Source organism: Apiospora aurea (assembly GCF_038362705.1).
Source record: "Apiospora aurea strain CBS 24483 chromosome Unknown utg000005l_segment0_segment0, whole genome shotgun sequence".
Taxonomy (NCBI): Eukaryota; Fungi; Ascomycota; class Sordariomycetes; order Amphisphaeriales; family Apiosporaceae; genus Apiospora; species Apiospora aurea.
In genome coordinates, this window is record NW_027117392.1 from 3,213,806 (window position 1) to 3,231,498 (window position 17,693).

At 39.4% G+C, this 17,693-nt stretch overlaps 3 protein-coding genes across 3 annotated transcripts; 1 reads left to right on the top strand and 2 right to left on the bottom strand.

Annotated features, from left to right (window-relative positions):
* Positions 1-548: 548 nt before the first annotated feature.
* On the bottom strand, positions 549-2,648 carry PG986_007549 (protein translocation complex component; the record flags this gene model as incomplete). The annotated part of the gene is made up of 1 exon (XM_066843771.1): positions 549-2,648. One exon carries the CDS (start codon positions 2,646-2,648, stop codon positions 549-551), a length of 2,100 nt encoding a protein of 699 aa, XP_066699883.1.
* A 697-nt stretch (positions 2,649-3,345) lies between these two features.
* Positions 3,346-5,499, bottom strand: PG986_007550 (GPI mannosyltransferase; the record flags this gene model as incomplete). Its single annotated transcript, XM_066843772.1, has 5 exons — positions 3,346-4,402; positions 4,458-4,628; positions 4,668-4,876; positions 4,934-5,164; positions 5,233-5,499. The coding sequence occupies 5 exons, from the start codon at positions 5,497-5,499 to the stop codon at positions 3,346-3,348; spliced, it is 1,935 nt and encodes a 644-aa protein (XP_066699884.1).
* A 1,273-nt stretch (positions 5,500-6,772) lies between these two features.
* Positions 6,773-8,329, top strand: PG986_007551 (ornithine aminotransferase; the record flags this gene model as incomplete). Its single annotated transcript, XM_066843773.1, has 3 exons — positions 6,773-7,267; positions 7,321-8,038; positions 8,190-8,329. 3 exons carry the CDS (start codon positions 6,773-6,775, stop codon positions 8,327-8,329), a joined length of 1,353 nt encoding a protein of 450 aa, XP_066699885.1.
* Positions 8,330-17,693: the final 9,364 nt, after the last annotated feature.

Here is a 17,693-nt window from a genome sequence, read left to right on the forward strand (position 1 = left end):
AGCGATAAAGGGCCCGCAGAATGAAGTAAAGGGGCCTGAGGGGTGATGAGTTTAATAGCATTGGTTCAGCAAACGGAGGTTGGTATGGAATTGGTTTGGGCTCCGTAAATAGGGGCTCAACTCAGTTTAACACGTATGTATATACATGTATAGATATGCATACGTCCGGATGCATTCCTTCTGTTGGTACTTTCAAGACATTGAATAGCATATCATTCGTGGTGGTAGTCAATGTCGGCTTTCACTTCAGCGGCATATTCCCCTTTCGCTGGGCGGGGCACATAGAGAGAGAATGGCTACCTTTTCACATCGCCTTTGGCATTTTGGGGTGACAAACACGTACCATACTCATCTCAGCAATAACATGTTTAGATGGTTGAAAAGAACTATAAGACTTTATTTTAATCTTTACCACCTTCAGAGTGCCAAACATCCCTCCCAGGGAGGCACTACAACAAGAAGCCGGTAAAGAACTGGGGATACATCCAGTTTAGAAACGCCACCGACGCCGTTCTTATATGCAGCCTAGAATCTAGTATACAGAGCCCTCATGAGCCCTCATCCTCGGTGTCTGTGTTGGTTTCGCTTGTGTCATCCACTTCCTCCTCAGTTCCGCTCTCTTCTTCCTCCGAAGAGTCGTCTGCTCGCTTCATTGACTTGGTGGTTCCAGGCACACTGCCGCCCTTGAGCGCGTTCATTTGACCTGCGAGTGAATCTGTTGTTCTGTTAGTATCCGACTCGACATGGTAGTGGTCACCGAATTTCTTACCTTCATCCGGTTCGCTGATCTCATCCTCGGCGGCCATAGCGTCAGCTCGGCTGGCGTCCTCGACTACCAGAGTGACCTCCATCTTCGCATCAAAACCAACGTAGCTATCACAGATCACGTGCATGACAAAAGTGTAGTGGCCAGGGCCAGGGGGCGCGGCGAATTGAGCCTTCAATGTTTGCATCTCGAATGTCGGGGTACCATCGGCCTTGAAGATGGGCTTATCAAACGTGGCGAATGTGAACGGGGGGACAGCCATCTTGCCTTGTTTGCTGTCGGTGAGGAATACGTGCCAACGTGGTGAGTGGCTTCGGGCGTAATAGGGGGCGAACGTAAGAGGAGGCAGCACACGATCGGAATCGTCAGTGGCCTTGACAAGTTCACCTTCGACGGGATCAGGGTCCTCGAGATCGGCTTCCTTGACCACGGGGACATTTTCGCTTCCAGGGGGCACGAATCGACCCTTGACCACCAAGCTCACCAAAGATGATGGAATGATGACCCGCTCGCCCGTGACCTTGAAAAAGGCTTTTTCTACCCGCAGATAAGGAAGTTGCTGCGCGACAGTGACAACATCTTGATACTGGTCCTCGGTCAGGAGGCCCTTACCGACGGCTAGGCGGCGTCGCTCAGCGTCAGGCTGACCCATAAACTGCTGCACAGTAAGGGGTACTTTGGACCCTCCCTCGATAGCTTTGACAACATCGGGAGTGATATGGGGTAATTGGTAGAGAGGTGAGGCTTGCGGGGGAATGGCTTGGATCAGTCTTTGGCCAGTAAAGTAGGAGGCGAGGATCGGTGCCGTGTTGCCGTACGCGAGGGCGATAGAGTTGAACGAGTTGTTCAGAGCTTGCGCGATGGGGGTGACGGCAAACTTTGCGGCATTCAGGGTCTTGTCTTCGAGGTCCACGCGGCCAAGATAAGCCCAAAGAAGCCCCAGGACCTTTCTTCGAAGACCGTTGTCGATATCATCCAGCTTCTCCTTCTCTTTTCCGGAAAGACCGCCAGCAATGCCCTCTTGTGCTACCTTGGACTCGATTTTAGAGAGACCGGATTCGCTCTTGTTACCCTTGAACTGCGTTTCATACTCCTTGCCAGCACTGAGCGCAGCGACAATGGCACCCTCGTCAACGTCGTCGGAGTACTCTCGGAACAGAGTGTTGGCACTCTCGATCAAGATGCCCTCTTTCGACATGCGTTGGGTGCCATACCACCAGGAACCGACGAGGTAGGGCAACAGCACGCCGAGAAGAAGCGCGTAGACAAGCACGACATACTTGCCGTTGCCTTCAGCAACGATGAAGCTAGGCAGGGCAATGCTGATGCTGAAGCCTTGCTTGCCGTCGGGGTTTCCGTACATCATCCAGTTGTTCCGCACCTCCTCGTCGGTAAGGGCCTGGTAAGCCTTGGTGAGCTCGACCCATTTGTTCGACAGGGACTCGATAGTCTCATTCTTGGCTGGGTCGGGCCTGATCTTGTCAGGGTGGAACTTGAGAGACAGTTTCTTGTAGAAGGACTTGATCTGCTTCTCGTTCAAGCTTTCGGAGATGCCGAGAATGTCGTAGGGGTTCCATTTCTCCGCTACGGTGCGCTGGGTAGTGACGATGAGGTAGAGCATGAAGCCCATGACAGCCCAGCCGATCAGGGCGGCAATGAAGCGCTTGACCTTGCGCTGCTTGCGCTTGAGGGCGGCGCGCTGGGCCTGAATAATGTCATGGTGGTCAGGCTTGTAGTCGGTCTTGATACGCGGGGCGAGGGCATCGGCATCTGTCGAGGGCCGGACCAGGCTGTAGGTGAGTGGCAAGGTGATGACGGTGGACAGCGTGAAGATGAAGAAAGGATAGAACTGTCCGTCGTCGTAGCTGTAGTCGGACGACATGATGGGCGACTTTTAGCAACTTTGCAGTCAGTGCATGCAATGGGGGGTTGGTTGGGGGGTTGCTGTGCGAAGTCGTAGTAAAAGGCCCAGTCCTGCTGGACTATTGCTTGCGAGGTTGTGGCCAGATGAAAAGTTGTCGCAAGTCAAATGGTTTATACGGGCATGGGCAGGCAGTCCAATCACGGGTGGCTCTTTCTCGCTCCAAAAAGTCCAAATCAAATGTTGAATCGTGTCCATTCAAAAAAAAACGGCAAGCTGGCTCCAAGAGTCTATGTACCAGGTAACACCTACCTCTAAGCACTAGCCAAGGTTCGGCCGGCCGAGTGGCGCGTGGAGGTGCTAATAATAAGTACCAGACTCCAGGTACCTTTCTCTAGCAGCTTCCAGAGGGCTTGACGCCGCATGGACAGCAGGTACAGTGAGCGTCCCCGCCCGCCCTACCTATCGATAAGCTTACTGCATACGCGCTTCAATGTATGTTGCTCTGGTCGTCGACAACATACCTAGGTATGCATTCAACGTGTGACGGTCGGTACACATTCAAATTCGGGGGATTCAAGACGGATCTATGTGGTACCTAGCTATTTTCAGGCCGGACTGTACAAGGAATCACCCTCGGCTAGCTATGCGTACCCAGGCAGACATAATGGCATATACTTGATGGACACTTTGTGGATTCTATCATAATCGTCCCCTCCTAAGCTGGCCCAGTTGTAGCACCACCGTACGCGTTGGTGTCCCAGACCCGAAGTTCGCCTGCCTTCCTGTCGTCGTCGGTAAACAGTCCGTTCCAATGCGCCCACGTCTTTGAGAGTCTTACTCCCTTGTTGGCCCCTGGCCCATTAGGCCCGAAGTATTCCATCAGGGCATCTTCAATACCCTCGAATCCGATGATATATCTCGGTATTTCCTCACCTCCTTCGGAAGGCCAAAGCTCCAGGCTCATAAAGCCTATCTTGTCCCTCTCGAAACGCCAGCCTTCGTCTATGTAAGCCTGTCTTTCTGGTGTCCCCGGCTCCGTGTGCAGCGGTGGCTCACAGGTCAGCTCGCGTGCCCGGAGAGCCGGATATACGAGGTGTGAGCGCCATGGTGTGGTGTGGCAGGGCGTCAGAAATAGAGCGAATAGCTCGAGTGGCTCGGCTGTGGTATCGTGCTTTCCATAGGGCTCGGCCAAAGTTGCATTGTCCGGATGCAGCCGCTCGAACTCCCCTCGGAGGTAATCCATCACCTGGATTGGAGCAGCACCATGGAAGTAAGACAGATATGAGCCAATGATGAGGTTGATGAACAGACCGGCTACAAGTAGTCCTTTCCTTTTGATGCCGACGGGGCCAGACGACGACGGGATCCCTCCCGCTGTGATGGCAGTGAAGAATGACGTGATATGCGGAGCCGCAAGGACGTGAAATACGGGCACAAGGGGGTAAAGGAACCGTACTTCCTTATGGGATATCAGAGAAAGAGCCGAGATCATGGCCGTAGACGTGAAGCCCAACACTTTCCGTGCGTTCTTGGTCATCAGGGAACCCGAGAAGCTCTCCGAGGCAGCATTGAACATGCCCATCACGGCAAATGGGGCGATCGTGGTGAATGACAGCGGTATACCTTGGGAAAGATAATAATGGCCATCATTCTGTCCATAGAAGACGGCCAGCGCTTGGCCGAGATTGAAGTAGAGGAAGTTGAACGGTGGAAACGTCCATTCGCCATATAGCTGGTAGTCGGCAACCAAGGATAGCCCCAGAACCAGAGACCTAGTAGGGAATTAGTATACACAACTTTAACGGCCATTAAATCTCGTGTTCGTACCCGTAAAGGAATACTTCTCTAATAACGACCAAACAAGTCCGCATGTCCAGTGGTGATTCTCCCTCTGCTGTAAATCCCGTCAAGACCACCAGGCCGATAGCAGCCCAAATGAGTAAGTTTGTAGGTCTGAGGATTACCGCCAAGGCAGCAAAAGCTATCGACAGGCGAAGACTGTATAATGCTTCATAAGTTGGTTTCTAATCATAGCACATTATTGTAGAAGTTGTGACTTGCCTATTGACAGCTCCCGTAGTTCCAAGCACTGCAGGCCTATCCTTCTCCTTGACCTTCTTCTCGACGCCTAGAAGATCCCAGGGAAAGTAGTAAAGTGCCGCAATCGTCAAGGCAGCCTCTAGGGTATTGGAGAACGTTCTTGTTGAAACATACCAAACCCAGGGGTTGGCAATACCCATCAAAAGCTATGAATATGTATCAGCACTCTGACTTTCGAACCGCCATTGCAGGGGGTCACCTACAACCGACCACGCGGCTGCACTGTTTCCACCATACAGCTTCTCGGCAAGTCTCCATGCATACCAGTCGGTCAATGCTGCGATTCCGGCCTGTATGACCTTGGGGGCTGCAACCAAGGCGATACCTGTGTAGTGAGGAGATAAACGCATTGAAGACATGTAGCTAGCAATGAGAGTGTAGCCCAGCGAGAACAGCCCCGGATGGAGAGAAGAGCGCAAGTTGTATTGCCATTCCTGAACAGCTGTTAGCCAATGGGCCTCTGTCTGTCTCTCTATACCAGACCATCGTTAGGAAAACCCACCCAGGTCACCCATGGCCCACTGTCCGCTCCGAAGGCAATCCTCCATGCCGGCTCCAATGCTTGGAAGTATTCATCGGGCTGGAAGAAGGTGCGCAGACAGAGCGCATTGAGGAGCCGAAAGCCAAACAGCATTGAAAGTGCATCTCGAACCTGCTGTGCTCGCCTACTCTCCGCCACTGGACGGGCTGTGCTCGCTGATGCAACATCCTTTGGCGAGGGTTGAGTCGCGCCAGTTACGCCGGCGGACGAATCCTCAGTGGCTGTCATCGCTGTGGTGGTTGTGATGGAGTGAGTAATGTTCTCGACAGCAGAGTCAATATATCAACATAACGACAACATGGCTTGGCGATTGACGGGCTTCAACGTTTTGATAGTGATGCTGTTGACCCACCCATGGCAGAAGAGCTAACCGGTTCGGGAGAACCTGAATCGAGTTATCGCCATGCGTTTGAACCTTGCAATCTCGCAGGGATTCTGGCGCCGTTCAGATTGATTACTTAGGTGGACAGTAGCTAAGGGTTCATGGATCATATCGATTTGCTGTACATCCATCCTGGAAGGAGCATACTCTGGGTACGTTATGTACTTTAGGTTCTCTGAGTTGTCGCGAATATGTTGTTTCTTATGCTGCTACCAGGCCGGGGAGAGCAGTGCCGCTCACTGACTCGGCGCTCGGCAACTATCATTAGCTTCGTTCCACATTGCCATGACTCCGAGCTGGAAAGCGGCAAAGCCTTCTATTAGGTAATGAGATGAGTGGCAGCCTTGACAGAGCTTGAGGTTCGCTTAAGAATGTCCGAGCCCTGGTTGGTTCAGCGTTACATGCTGGATGCCTTTTTTTACGTCCTTCGCCTGCCCGATGGACCGATGGACCTAGCTGAACACCGAGTGGAGGGGCAGAGGGGCTCGAGAATGATGTCGTTCGGAGCTGGAGGGGTCCTTTCGCCTCAAACTTACTTGCAGTACTTGAATTGACACCGAGAAGCAATCGCCATGCCGGCTGTTCTGTAGCATTCTGTGCTGCCGTTGGGATTAATGTCGCTCAAGTGCCTGGCCGCTTTTCGTCGGCACCCTGCAGCACAATGTCTTGGTACGTGAAGTATTGATGTGGTAATGGCAGAGGCCATGTGACATACTACATGTATCCCGCCGAACCTCAACCTCTTACCGGTCATTCTTTGCCCGCAGCCGCTTCCACTTGCACTTAGGGGTTTAGTGGCAGCAGCATTGCGATTCCACATCCTCGGCCGCTTCATTGCCTGTCGTTATTATTACATAAAGCCGCCCAATGAACTCCTGGCCCCAAGTTTCCTTCAATTCTTTCGCTATCATCTGACCACATCTTCTTTCGTCAACTTTCCACCGCAAGCAAAGCAAAGCCACGCCTCGTCCTGACCGACATTTCTCTTGTGCTGGCATCCATCGACTGCTTCCCGCAATCGACTCTCTTGTTGCGAACCAGGTGAATCACCTTGCCACGGACCAACTAGCTGCTTCTCCTTCAATCTGGCCTGACCGCTCCTCGAAGCCACCAGCAACCATGGCTCCTCATGCGAACGGCTCCGGAACCAATGGTTCTGCCGCCTCCTCCAGGTACCACGCCTCTTCCACCAAGAGTGCGATTGACGCTGAACACAAGCTCGCCGCCCACAACTACCACCCTCTGCCGGTGGTCTTTGCTAAAGCTTCCGGCGTCGACGTTTGGGACCCGGAAGGCAACCAATACATCGACTTCTTGTCCGCCTACAGCGCTGTGAACCAGGGCCACTGTCATCCTGAGCTTGTCAAGGCCCTCACTGAACAGGCAGGCCGGCTCACCTTGAGCTCCCGTGCCTTCCACAACGATGTGTTCCCGAAATGGGCCGAGAAGGTCCAGCAGATGTTCGGCTATGACATGGTTCTTCCCATGAACACGGGTGCCGAAGCTGTCGAAACCGCCATCAAGATTGCCCGCAAATGGGCCTATAAAGTCAAGGGAGTCCCGCAGGATAAGGCCCTGGTCTTCGGCGTCGAAGAGAACTTCCATGGTCGCACGGTAGGTAGCCTAATGCATAAGTACCCTCAACGTGTTCTCTGATCTTTGCGCAGATGACAGCCATCACGCTATCCACCGACCCCGAATCAAAAGAAAACTACGGACCCTACGTACCTAACGTCGGTGCAATCTGCCCTTCAACAGGCAAAGCCATCCGATACAACAATGTCCAGGACCTCGAGGAGGCTCTCGAGGCGCATGGGAAAGAAACAGCCGCGTTCATCGTCGAGCCTATACAGGGCGAGGCCGGAGTTGTTGTGCCTGATGCCCACTATCTGAGCAAGGTTCAGGAACTCTGCAAGAAGCATAATGTTCTGCTGATTTGTGACGAAATCCAGACCGGTATCGGCCGAACAGGGCGGATGCTGTGCTCGGAATGGGCTGGTATCAAGCCTGACATGGTGACTCTGGGCAAGGCCATCTCTGGCGGCATGTACCCAGTAAGCTGCGTTCTCAGCAGCAAAGAAATTATGCTGGTGGTTGAGGCAGGAACACACGGTTCTACGTACGGCGGTAACCCTCTAGGCTGCGCCGTCTCTATCCGCGCCTTGGAGATCATGGAAGAGGAGCAACTCACAGAGAAGGCCGAGAAACTCGGCAATGTCTTCCGTGAAAGCATAGCCGCTTTCAAGTCACCTGTTGTCAAGACCATCCGTGGAAAAGGCTTACTGAATGCCGTGGTCATTGATGAGTCGAAGACCAACGGCCACTCGGCGTGGGACCTGTGCCTTCTGCTCAAGGACAAGGGGCTCCTTGCCAAGCCTACCCATGGTAAGTTGTCCTGTGTAATGTTTACTCTTACTTGAACCCAGCCGCTCCTATTCTTCGCATGCTGCTGCCTCGAGGTGCGAATTAGGCAGAGCCGAAGAAGCATGTGTCCACTCTGCCAGTCCTATGGGTACTAATATACGGATTCGTATAGGTAACATTATTCGATTCGCGCCGCCATTGGTCATCTCGGAGACGCAGCTGCAAAAAGCGATAGGCATAATCGACGAGGCTCTGCAGGAGCTGCCCAAAATGACTAAGCATGAGGAAGTTCAGGTGGGGTTGGAAAACTGATACTGTTCACTTATCCGATCATCCTCTACGAGCCAACGATGGTCTGCTACTTCTACGTGGTAGGTCAATGTGGCTGGCAAATATGTCCCACGACCTACCTCTAGATGCCGGCAAAGCTGGCCAATGGCCAAGTACATCTCCATACGAATTAGCTGATGCCTGGTCGGGTTGACGCACTCCACTATACATCTTTCTGCCGAGCACAGCAACCTATCAAGGCATGTTTGCCGTCACAATATGATGGAATTCTGTGAAGGGCGTAGACACGGCCCGGGGCAACGGTGTACTGCATCACATGTGAGGATGCTGGAAGAGTTTTAGAATGGTCTCATACCTACAGTGACGAATTGGCCTATCATAGATGTATACTACTACACCACACTATCAATACACCGGAGCTTGAATCTCCAAAAAGAATTGGCCGTGGGTTGTAATGTGCTAAATCACTGATGAAGGCAGCCTTGAGTGAATGATTCGTGAATACATACGCCTGATTAGGCCGTACTTCAGTTGCGTGGCTTCCTGCAGTGCAGGCTGTACGCCTTGACTTGTCGTGGGTCTCTGCAAGCAGGGTGGCTGCATTGCTTCATGCACCTGTGTCGCCCGACGGTGGCCTCGCATATGAAACATTACGACGTGGAGTTTCTGCCACTAAAACACTATAGCGTACAGACACCGCTCACCCGAATCTGATCCACCCCCATTTCTCACTAAAACAGCAATTTTCACACATTTATAGTAAATCGCAGGAAAATCGTAAAATTATTCTAATAACATCATTTTAATGAGAAAAATCAAGGCATTAAACCTATGTACTTAGAGTATTTTTTAAAAATTTCTTCTATAGAATAAAAATCGTGTAAAATGGCGAAAGCCTCGCTTTTATTAGTGTAACTATATAACTTTTAAAAGTTTCTATATACTACGGCGTACTTTAAAAATAGGCTTTTAATAGCCTTACTAATTAAAGTAAGGCAGGGCATATAAGAAATAACTTAAGCGTTATTTAACTTTTCTTTATTTATTTAAATAAAGAAATCGTCCCGGTAAAGCTAAACTTTTTCTCTTTTTTCCTTATTTTTTTCGGTTTTTTATAATAAAGTAATAATTTATAGTTTTATTTTTCGAATTATTATAATTATAATATTATTAAGAAAAAATTAGCTTATTAAGCTTAAAAAACCTTATAAATATCCCACTTTTTTAAAAATTAAAACTTAGATTAATTTTAATTAAATAAAGTAATTAATTAAAATAGCCGCTAATTTAAAAAAACGCGATACGCGTATAAAATAAACTCGTAAATCGATACGTTTTAATATTAACGATATTAACCGTTTTTTCGCGAGCTTAAAAAAACGTACCGCGTAATGTTTTTTATTAATTAAACGCGCGTTTTTTATTTATTTTAACGTAAACTTAATAAACGTAAATAATTAAAACGCTATTATTAAACGCGAAAACGAAAACTTATTATTTAATATTAAAAACGACTTATACTACGGCGCACCTTAAAATAGGCTTTTAATGGCCTTACTAACCAAAGTGGGGCAAGGGCGTACGAGAAATAGCCCGAGCGTTAGTTAATTTTTTTTTACCTATTTAAATAAAGGAATCGTCCCGGTAAGGCTAAACCTTTTCCTTTTTTTCCCTATCTTTTTCGGTAATATTATAGTTATAATAATTCGGGAGGCAAGGCTATAAGTTATTACTTTATTATAAAAAACCGAAAAAGATAGGGAAAGAAGGAAAAAGTCTAGCTTTGCTAGGACGATTTCCTTATTTAAATAGGTAAAGAAAAAATTAAGTAGCGCTCGGGCTATCTCTCGTACGCCCTTACCCTACTTTAGTTAGCAAGGCCACTAAAGGCTTATTCTAAGGTGCGCCGTAATAATTTAAAATAAAAAATTACCGCCCTCGAATTATTTTATTAATTATATTAAATCGAAATTAAACTTAAATTACGAGCGCTTTTTTTCCCCGATAATTTTTTTAACGTTATAAACGAAAATATCGAAAAAAAATTAAACGATTAAATATTATATATAATTTCTATTATAATATTTCCGCGATATTTTTTATAATTTTTATTAAAACCGCGAAAACTTAATAGTTTAAACGCGAAGGTTTATATTACAGTTATAGTAATTCGAGAGGCAAGGCTATAAGTTATTATTTTATTATAGAAAACCGAAAAAATAGGGAAAAAAGAAAAGGTTTAGCCTTACCGGAACGATTTCCTTATTTAAATAAGTAGGGAAAAGTTAAATGGCGTTTAGGCTATTTCTTATACGCCCTTGCCCTATTTTAATTAATAAGGCTATTAAAGGCTTATTTTAAAATGCGCCGTAGTATTACCCCCCTTTAAAATAGCTCGTCCCGAGATATATTAAATAAAAAATTAATACTATAATTATTTAAACTTATTCCTTTATTTAAATTATTGTTTTTTTAACCCCTTCGTTATACCGTTCTTTTTTTAGGGGCGGCCGGTTTATTATTATTTTTATATAGCTCGTTAAACGTATCGTTCTCGGCCGCTTATAATTAATGCTATAAACGTATCGAGGGATTAAAAGCCTCGGGATTTTATTTGTAATAAATCTATAATTATTTAACCGTATTTTTAAAAACTTTTACGGGATACTAAGTTAAATCGGGATCCTATTTTCTCTATTCGACTTAATATTATAATTTTCGATAATAAATCTTTAAATTAATAATATAATATACCTTCTATTTTTCTTTTTCGCTTAATTTAATTACTTTACCGTTAAGGTTTCGTGCCGTTTATTTAACTAAAAGGTTATTCGGATATTTCCTAAGTCGGTTTATATAAAAAACCTTAGAATTTATCTATTTTTTTAAGACTTTTAATAAATACGAGTAACCGATTTTTTATTCGATTTTATAGTGTTATCGGGTTAAAAGATAATCGAGCTTATCGATAAGCTTTATAAAAAACTAGGTTTTCTTAATAATAAATACTCGATCCCCGATATCGAAATCCGGTTACTATTAATACTTATTTTTTTAATTATATATTTTTTATTAGGTTTTAGCTATATTTTCTCTAGCTATTTTATAATAATTAATAATTCGCTTTATTTAATTCTATACGGTTATTCGGTTAAGTTTTTCGCGTTCCTTTAAATTCGTTATATTTTTAATCCTAGTTTTTTAATCCTAAATAAATTTTATAAAGAACCTTATTTCGGTCTCGTAGGGGAAATACCTTATTAAATTTTAAGGTAACGTAGCCTAGGCGGTATTTATAGCCGGTAAAGCTTTATCCTAATTATTTTAAAAATAGTTAATAAATATTTATAGCCTTTATTCGAAATATTAAATCGCTACCTCGGCTTATTTTACCGTTTAAAAATAACCTACCGAGGATAGTTTTTATTTAATTCCTAAAATTTTTAATACTTTATTTATAAAAGCAGAGGTAAATTACGGTCCTCGGTTTAAAATTACTATTAAAAAATAATTATACGTTTAATATAATCCTTTATAATATAGTCGGGCTGTTTTAATTATAGTAATAATTATCCGGTAAACAATACTTTATATTCGCTTTTTTAATTTATTAATTATTAATATAATATTATCGTTCCCTTTTTTACTTTTAAACATTATTTTAAAGTTTACCGCGATAGCGTCCTAAGGTCGTAGTAGAATTAGTAATAAATATAAAAGGCCTAGTGTTTTATTACGGGGAACTTTACTCGGCTTATATTTTATATAATTAGCTACGAATATATCGTAATCTTTATTTAATCTTAGCCACCAGTATTTTATTTATATTAATTATTTAGTTTTATTCTTTCCTAGGTATATTATAAGGGTCCGAAAATAAACCTTATTAGTTACACGGGTCCGAAAATCGCTTTTATCGAGCATAATAAAACGGCCTTAAAATAAAATAAACCGTTCGTTAATAGTTTATTTTTATATTTTATTTTTTCGGGCTCTTTATTTATATATTTTTAACCCCGGATATATAATATTTTCGTATAAGAGGGTGTCGATAAATTTATATTTAAAACGTTCGGGTAACTTTTTAACTAGATATAATTAAAAGCTCGTTTTTTTTAATCGGGTAACGTATTTCTTTTAAAGCTTAAATAACGTTTAAAAAAACTAGTTTAAATAAGGCTATAATTTATTAAACGTTCTTCCTATCCTTTTAAGTTTTAAAATTACCCGCTTTTCTAAAAAGTACGTTAACGAGAACGTTTTCTCCCCCGGCTTATAGGTAATTATAAAATTATATTATAATAATATATCGGTTTAAACCGTTTATTTTACGTTAAATAATCGTTTAGTACCGAAATATTAAAGTATTTCGTAATTAATAATTATAAAAATAGTTAAAATCGTTATAATCCCATTAATTTTACTCTTTAATATTTAAACGTTTTTATTATTATTAATATTTTTTTTATTTTAAATAGGGTAATTATACTCGGCTTTTTATATCGTTTTAAAGTAAAAGTATACGGGATACTATTTATTATTAGGTCCCTCTTTTTAAAGTAAAACGTTAACTAAGACACTATCCGATATATCGGTCTCGACTCGGGTTTTTTTATTATAAGAGAAGTATATTAATGTAGGCGCTTTTAAGAGTAACTTTTTTAACTTTTCGAATACCTTTTAATATTCGTCGGTTTACGCGAAAGTAAGACTTTTTTTAATTAAGTTTATTAAGGGCTTAACGATACGGCTATATTTGTACACGAAACATTAATAGTAATTACAGAATTTAAAAAAAGATTAAACGGCTTTAATATTAATAAAAGCGTTTTAATTCTTAACGGCTTTAATTTTTTCGGGGTCGATTTTTACGCCGTTTATATTTATTATAAAACCGAGGTATTTAATCTTAATAACGTAAAATTCGCATTTTTTTATATTAATTTAAAGGCCTATTTCCTTTAGTTTTTATAATATTTTTTTTTAATATATTCTACGTGCTTTTCTTCGTTTTCTAAGTAAATTAAAATATTATCGAGGTAAGCGTTATAGAATAAATCTAAGTATTTTATTAGGATTTCGTTAATAAACCGTTAAAACGTTACGGGGCTATTAATAAGTTTAAAGGAGAGAATTTAATATTTAAAAGATTTATACTTAGTTCGAAATATCGTTAAATTTTAATTATAAAGTCTTATACGAATTTTATAAAATATTTAGCGGATATCGATTTTAATATATATTTTAACTTTAATTATTTTATTAAAGGTTTTATTAATTAGCGGTAATAAATACTGGTTTTTTTTAATAAATATATTTAATTTATAATAATTAACGTAAAAACGGAGTTCTTTATTAGTTTTTCGTATAAATAAAATAAGCGTTATTTACGAAATAATACTATTAATAATAAAACCCTTTTTTTAAAGCGACGGTAACGTATTTTTTATAAGCTTTAAATTTTTCGAGAGATATTTTATAAAGTAGGTTAAATTTTAAGTCCTCGGGGCTTTTTTTTTAAGTTTATTTAATAATCGTTTACGCTTCTCCGGTACGGCGTAATAACGTCGGATTAAGTTCTATTAAAAATATCGTAGTATTTATAATAATTAAAGGGTATAGCCTTTCTAATTTTCTATTTTAAAGTTTTTTCGTCGTTTAATAAGAAATTATTTTTAAAGTTAATAACTCGGTTAATATCGTTTAAGTATATAATTTTTATAACGTCGAAACCGATATTATTAAAAATTTATTTATATTTAAAGTTTATACCTCGACGAGCCTTAATTTATATTATTTTACGCTGTTTCGTTTTAGCCCGTAAAGGGGGTTTTTCGGGGGACGACCCTTCCTAAGTAAAATTTTTTTAGTTAAACGCGAGGGTAGTAATTTATCGAGTTAGCGGTTTATTTTAAAAATTTCGGGATTTTTAAACCGGTTCTTCGAAAACGGTTTTAATATAACGTAACGGGGTAATATCGGTTTTTTTATTATTTAGTTTTAATTATTTATTTTTTATTTTTTAATAAGCTATTCGATACGTTATTAAACTATTTTTATAATAATTTAAAAAATTATTTCCGATTCTTTAAACTAATTTAAAAAATAAGTTATTATTCGAAGCTTCCGGTTTATTTATTATAATAAGCTATTAATAATTAAATTAGGGTTTCGAAAAAAAAGCTCTATCCTATTTTTATTTATTTTCGATAGACATTTTTTTTAAATAACGTTTTAATTATACTCGGGTTTCTTTAAAAGTTATCTTACCTTTATAATATCGATATCTCGAGTTTAAGCTTTTTATTAATCCTTTTAAAAAACTAGCCGCTTCCTCTAATAATTTACTATAACGTTATATTCCTTAAACTATTTTCGTTCGATAATAAAATCGTATTTTATATTAATTATAAAGAAAAGTATAAAAGGTATTTTATATCCTTATATTTTAAAGTTTAAAAAAGGGTAATATTAATTAATTAAAAAAACTTACCGTCGTATCCTCCGATAATTTTAAGTTAAAACTTAATTAATTATCGAGAATTTAATTACTTTATTACTTTACGAGTGCTACGGCGCACTTTAAAATAGGCCTTTAATAGCCTTATTAATTAGCGTAGGGTAAGGGCGTGTATAGCCCGAGCGCCACTTGATTTTCCCCACTTATTTAGATAAAGAAATCGTCCCGGTAAAGCTAGACTTTTTCTTTCTTTCCCTATTTTTTCGGTTTTTTATAATAAAGTAATAATTTATAATTTTACCTTTCGAATTATTATAATTATAATATTACCGAAAAAAATTTAACTTATTAAACTTAAAAAGGCCCTACGAATATCCTACCCTTTTAAAAATTAAAACCTAGGTTAATCTTAATTAAATAAAATAATTAATTAAAATAACCGCCGGCTTAAAAAAACGCGATACGCGCGTAAAATAAGCCCGTAAATCGATGGATTTTAATATCGACGACATTAATCGCTCCCTCGTAAACTTAAAAAAATATATCGCGCGAAACTCCCTATTAATTAAACGCGAAGGCTTAATCGTTAAAAAATATTTCGATAAAATATATAAAAAAAACCCGACCGTTATTTAAAAAAAGTTTAAACTGCGAACCTTTTTTATAATAAATTTTAAAAACTAAGCTTTTAACTTAATAAAAATCTTTAAAAACTTTAATATTAGCTTAAAAAAAACTATATATAGATTATTATCCTCGGCGAAAAAGACTTAAATAATGACGTTAATTAAAAAAATAGTTAAAATAAAGGATTAAATAAAGACGGTGAGTTTACTAAAAAAGAGAAGGATTTTATACTAGTCGTTATAAAGAAAGACGAAGAAATTTAGTAATTAAATTAACATATTATTAATTTCTTAATTCGAAATCGAGGAGTTTCGGTTTAAATAAAAGGGACGACCCGTATCGGCGTTACGTCGCTTAGTAGTTTTAAGTAAAATATTAAAATATTCGACCTCTTTTTATTTATTAATAAGAAGGATTTTAAAGTTAAGTTCGATTATTAGTTTATAACTTTAAAAAATAAATTAAAAACGAATATTAACTATTACCCTACCGATAAAGATAAGTGTACTTATATTATTAATCGGGTTAATAATAAAACCGCTAAAAACTTATACCCTTTTATTATTAACGAATAAAACGACCCTTTAATTAAAACTTTTAAAAACTTTCTAAACTATTTATACGAATAATATTATAATCTTAACGTTTATAAAAAAGCCCGTAAAGCTTTTTAAAACTTAATTATAAAACTTAGTAATAGTTTTTAAACCTTCCGATTTAAGTTCGTTAAATTAACCGGATACGCCCGCGTTAAGAAAACGATTATAAACGGAAGTTTAATAATAAATTATTTACGTAATTAAACGAAAAAGTAATTATTAATTATTATAACAATAATATTTTATTTAAAAAATTTTATTTTATTATTTTTCGATACGATTATTAATGAAATCGTAATTACGTTTAGCGTAACGGTATAAAAAAAAGAATAACGTTAAAATTATTAAAAAAATGCTGGACGGAGTACTGCCTTTAAAATTAATTCCGCCGGTGGCTCCGCTGCTAGATTGTTTAAATAGACCGATATTTTTCGTTATATTCCTACCGTTGAGATAAAGGAGTTTTTAATTAAAAGAGTATGTTTTAATTATAAAAAGACCGGATATTTCTCCCGGAATTGTTTTAATAAAAAAACCCTTAATTAATAGCGTACTAATCGAGTTAATAGATTAATAGCTTTAATAGGATATAATTTTACTGATTTTAAATCGACTGTTCCGTTTAACTCTACCCGTTTAAAAGAAAACTTCGATAACTCGGAAAATTGAATATTTTAAAGAATTTTAATTTTTTTCTAGGGATATTATCTAAATTAAGTATATAAGATATACTTTTTAATTTTTTATAAACCTGTTTTAAAAGAGACTTTTTTACCTTTACTTATACTATAATAAGTAATGGATTATTTATTACTACTATTAATATATTCGCGGATACGGGAATTAACGAAAAGCTGTTTATAAGCGTAAAATTAGCCCGTAAAGTAATAAAGCGATTAAACTTTTAATAATTAATTAAGTTTTAATTTAAAATTATCGGAGGATATAACGGTAAGTCCTTTTAATTAATTAATGTCGCCTTTCTTTTAAACTTTAAAATATAAAAATATAAAATACTTCTTATACTTTTTTTTATAATCGATATAAAATATAACTTTATTATCAGATAAAAATAGTTTAAAGAATACGACGTTATAGTAAACTATCGGAGAAAGCGGCTAGTCTTTTTAAAGGATTAATAAAAAGCTTAGACTCGAGGTATTAATGTTACGGAGGCAGGATAGCTTTTAAAAAAACCCGAGTATAATTAAGATATTATTTAAAGGTAAAGAAAAATGTTTATCGAAAATAAACGAAGGCGGAATAGAGCTTTTTCTTCGAAGTTTTAATTTAATTATTAATAGCCTATTTTAATAAATAAACCGGAAGCTTTAAACGATAGCCCGTTTTTAAGTTAGCCTAGGGAACCGGAAGTAGTTTTTTAAGCCATTATAAAAATAGTCCGATAACGTATCGAATAATTTATTAGGGAATAAAAAATAGATAACTAAAGTTAAATAATAAAAGGACCGATACTACCCCGTTACGTTATATTAAAGCCGTGTTTAAGGGATCGGTTTAAAGATTCCGAGATTTTTAAAATAAACCGTTAACTTAATAAATTATTACTTTCGCGCTTAATAAAAGGATTTTTACTTAAGAGGGGTTATCCTCTAAAAAACCCCCTTACGGACTAAAAAGAGACGGCGTAGGATAGTATAAATTAAAGCCCGTCGAGGTATAAACTTTAAACGTAGGC